This window comes from Diplotaxodon limnothrissa, linkage group LG13, assembly GCF_057381915.1.
Source record: "Diplotaxodon limnothrissa isolate DT_005_m linkage group LG13, D_limnothrissa_male_GT1.1, whole genome shotgun sequence".
Lineage (NCBI taxonomy): Eukaryota > Metazoa > Chordata > Actinopteri > Cichliformes > Cichlidae > Diplotaxodon > Diplotaxodon limnothrissa.
Genome location: NC_140608.1, coordinates 33513242 through 33516331, shown reverse-complemented (window position 1 = coordinate 33516331; position 3090 = coordinate 33513242). Strand labels below are relative to the sequence as shown.

General features: G+C 43.7%; 1 protein-coding gene across 1 annotated transcript; it reads left to right on the top strand.

The window, feature by feature from the left end:
• Positions 1 to 1179: 1179 nt before the first annotated feature.
• On the top strand, positions 1180 to 2655 carry LOC146620582 (uncharacterized). The gene has a single exon (XM_085368991.1). It carries the CDS (start codon positions 1180 to 1182, stop codon positions 2653 to 2655), a length of 1476 nt encoding a protein of 491 aa, XP_085225117.1.
• The last annotated feature ends 435 nt before the right edge of the window (positions 2656 to 3090 follow it).

Sequence of the window (3090 nt, the reverse complement as noted above, 5' to 3'; positions counted from 1 at the left end):
TGGAAGGAGAAAGAGTGAGTCACAGGCAGAGTCTAGTTTATTTCCTGTTGCCTTATGGTTCCAAGTGCTGTCACCAATATGATCCCATATTAGATTCTTGATGAATGTGGGTTGTTGTTATTCAGCCTGGTTCTGTGTGCTCCTTTTTAACTTAACCCTAACCCTAAAACATCTCTGCACAGCGCTGGTGCTCACTTTTATCCAACATTTTCCCGAGTGGATAATCAACCCACTCTGCACTGTTCTACAAGCCTCAAATCCCTGCTTTTTCAGGTGCTGGAAGAAGGCTGGGCAGTGCACGTTTGCTGATAGGTGATAAGTAAAATTTAAAATAACAAAAATACAAAAAACTTGGCACGAAACATGAAAAACACAGCAAAAACAAAATGTCAAACATAATGTCAGTTTTCTGTATAACTCCTTCGCACTCTCTTTCGACCTTCATCTTCCTGATGCTGCTGTGGCGCTGTGCTTGTGATTACCTTAATGACTTAATGAATGAAAAGCACTGAGTCGCTCCTTTCAGAAACCATTGGAATTTTTAAGATTGCACAAACTGTTCAAGATTTACAGTAGTTTAAAGAAACATTGGAAAAACCTTTAGCTGGTGGCAGGTTGGAGGTTAAAGGATTGCTCACAATGAGCATAGCATGTGCAAGCCTTAGAACGGTCACCACAGCAGGTCATCTGCCTTCCTTTCACCCTATCCTTACCATTCTTCTCTGGCACACCAACCGTTTGCATGTCCTCCTTCACTACAGCCATGGATCTTTTTTGTGGTCTTCCTCGTTTCCTCCTGTTTGCAGCTCCGTCTTCAACTTTGTTCAACATATGCACTGTCCTTCTAGTGTACAAGTCCATGGTGGTTTATTAAAAATTGGGTAAACACTGAAAATTTGTAATGATTTATGTTACTACAGCACCATGTAGCACTGTAGCTATTTTAAAAACAGTCATTTGTGGACTGTGCTTATTTTTTGCAAATGATTACAATAAATTCATCTTGTCAGCTGGAAAATACATCACAATTCACTATTGTGAACAAATAAGTATTAGTATTTCTATTGAATTAAATAATGAATGCAGTATTAAAGTATGCATTTATTATTCTGTTTTCTGCTCTGTTGTATCTGTGCTGTCACCTACACAATATGTTGTATTTCTTCCTAAAGGCCTTCCATGGCAGAGGCAGGGCGTCCCATGTCAGAGCTGCATCCAATGGGAGGAACTATTCCACTGCAGCCTATTTTTTCCAACCAGTCCGTCTTTGACACCACAGAGACACCTACACAAGTAACATCACCCTCTGGACTGCCTCAACGACCATGTTACAACTGCCAGGAGAAATCCCCCAGTGAAATCTGTGAAGAACAATGTCATTCAACTCCTACTGCAACAGAAACCGCTAAACACCAACAAAGCCCATCTGAACACTTCCCGCTCATCATGGCTTCAAATCACCCACTTCGTCCAGTTGTGACAGAAACACTTTCAGACAATGATGAGATAGTTGTGAATACAAACACTAATTATCCTGAGACCATCAGAACAGAGCAGAATGTGAAGCTGGCCACCCTGATTGTTCACAGGAGTCACTCGGACACTTTGCCTTTGGCGAAAACTGAAATTGCTTTCCACAGCAGAGATGCAAGCGTCCAAGAGGCTGAGACTCACTCCATGATGGCTTGCAAGCAGCCCATGCAGCTACATCAGTGCAACACTGTTACCACTATTTGCAGTGGAGACTGTAGCTTACAGCATCCTCAGAGGAGAGGTCTCTGTATCTCATCTGATGACGCAGATATCAAAGCGCAGTGTCAAGGAGAAGGCGGCCCTCTTTCCACTAAATGTGACAAGCCACACTGTTGCAGCTCCTATATCCACCATGCCAATTTTGAGGATACATTTGCTGCCTACTGCCATCCTCAGCCTATTCCAGCCCCCTCGCAGATGCTGCCACGTCTGGCAGACTCCAGTATCCAGCCTCCAGTACCACCTTCTTCAGCAGGAAACCACCTTACACTGCCTCGCCTCTTCTCCTCTGTTAGTGAGACTGGCTTAGATGCCAAACATTTGCTGCGTTGCTGCAATCTGAGCTGCTCCTGGATTAGTTCACTGCCACCTGGTACTGGCCCACAATGCTCCCAAAAACACTTAGGTAAAGATGACTGGTGCAGTACGACAACTGGCCAAGAAAGAATCACAACGCGTGACATGGGAACTATGACAGCCCAAAAAGTTCTGAGAGATATCGGGGTGCAGACAAATCAGACCACCGGTTCTCATGTGTTCCCTCAGATCTATCTGGCAGAAGCTAACAAGAGTAAGATGTCTTCTAGCCAGACTGACAGCGACAGAGACAAAAAAGCAAGTGGTGCACCTAAGTCCCCAGTCAAGGAAGTGAAGTGGGATGCAGAAGGGATGACATGGGAGGTCTATGGGGCCTCCGTGGACCCTGAGGAGCTGGGTCTCGCCATCCAGAAACACCTTGAGCTGCAGATCAAGGAGACAGCAAACCGTGCGGCCAAGCTCTCACAGCAAAACCCCAACCCCTCCCAGCAAGTCAGGAATGCTGGCTGTTACAGAAAAAGAAGGATGATGGGCTACCTCCAATCTCCGGCTTGCTGCAGTTGCAGCTCTGCAGCTGTTGATTAACTGAGCACCTGACAGATGAACAGGACCTGAACACTGTGCTTAGTAGCCACAAGGGCTGCTCATAGCGTCAACCTCAAATGTCTGGATGATACTGCATTCTTATAAGACAAACCTCTATACCAAATTGAATGGAAAAACTTTTCAGAAAGTGATCCTTATTCAAATATTGTAAAGATTATGAAAGCCTGATAATGATTAAAGATCACTATGACAAAGAAAATGTTAAAAAGAAATAAAACAAAAAACAACAAATTTTTGTTCCATCATTTCTCAGTGAAATATTACCCAGGGACATATTCTATTTCTCTCTCAGTGGATGCAGACATCATTCATCAGTAGTCCATAATATGCTTCTGTGCACTATTACTGTTAATTAAATTGGTGTTTAGCTCAGTCAACATCTCTTTTCACTGCCAGTTTTGCACAAACAGTACA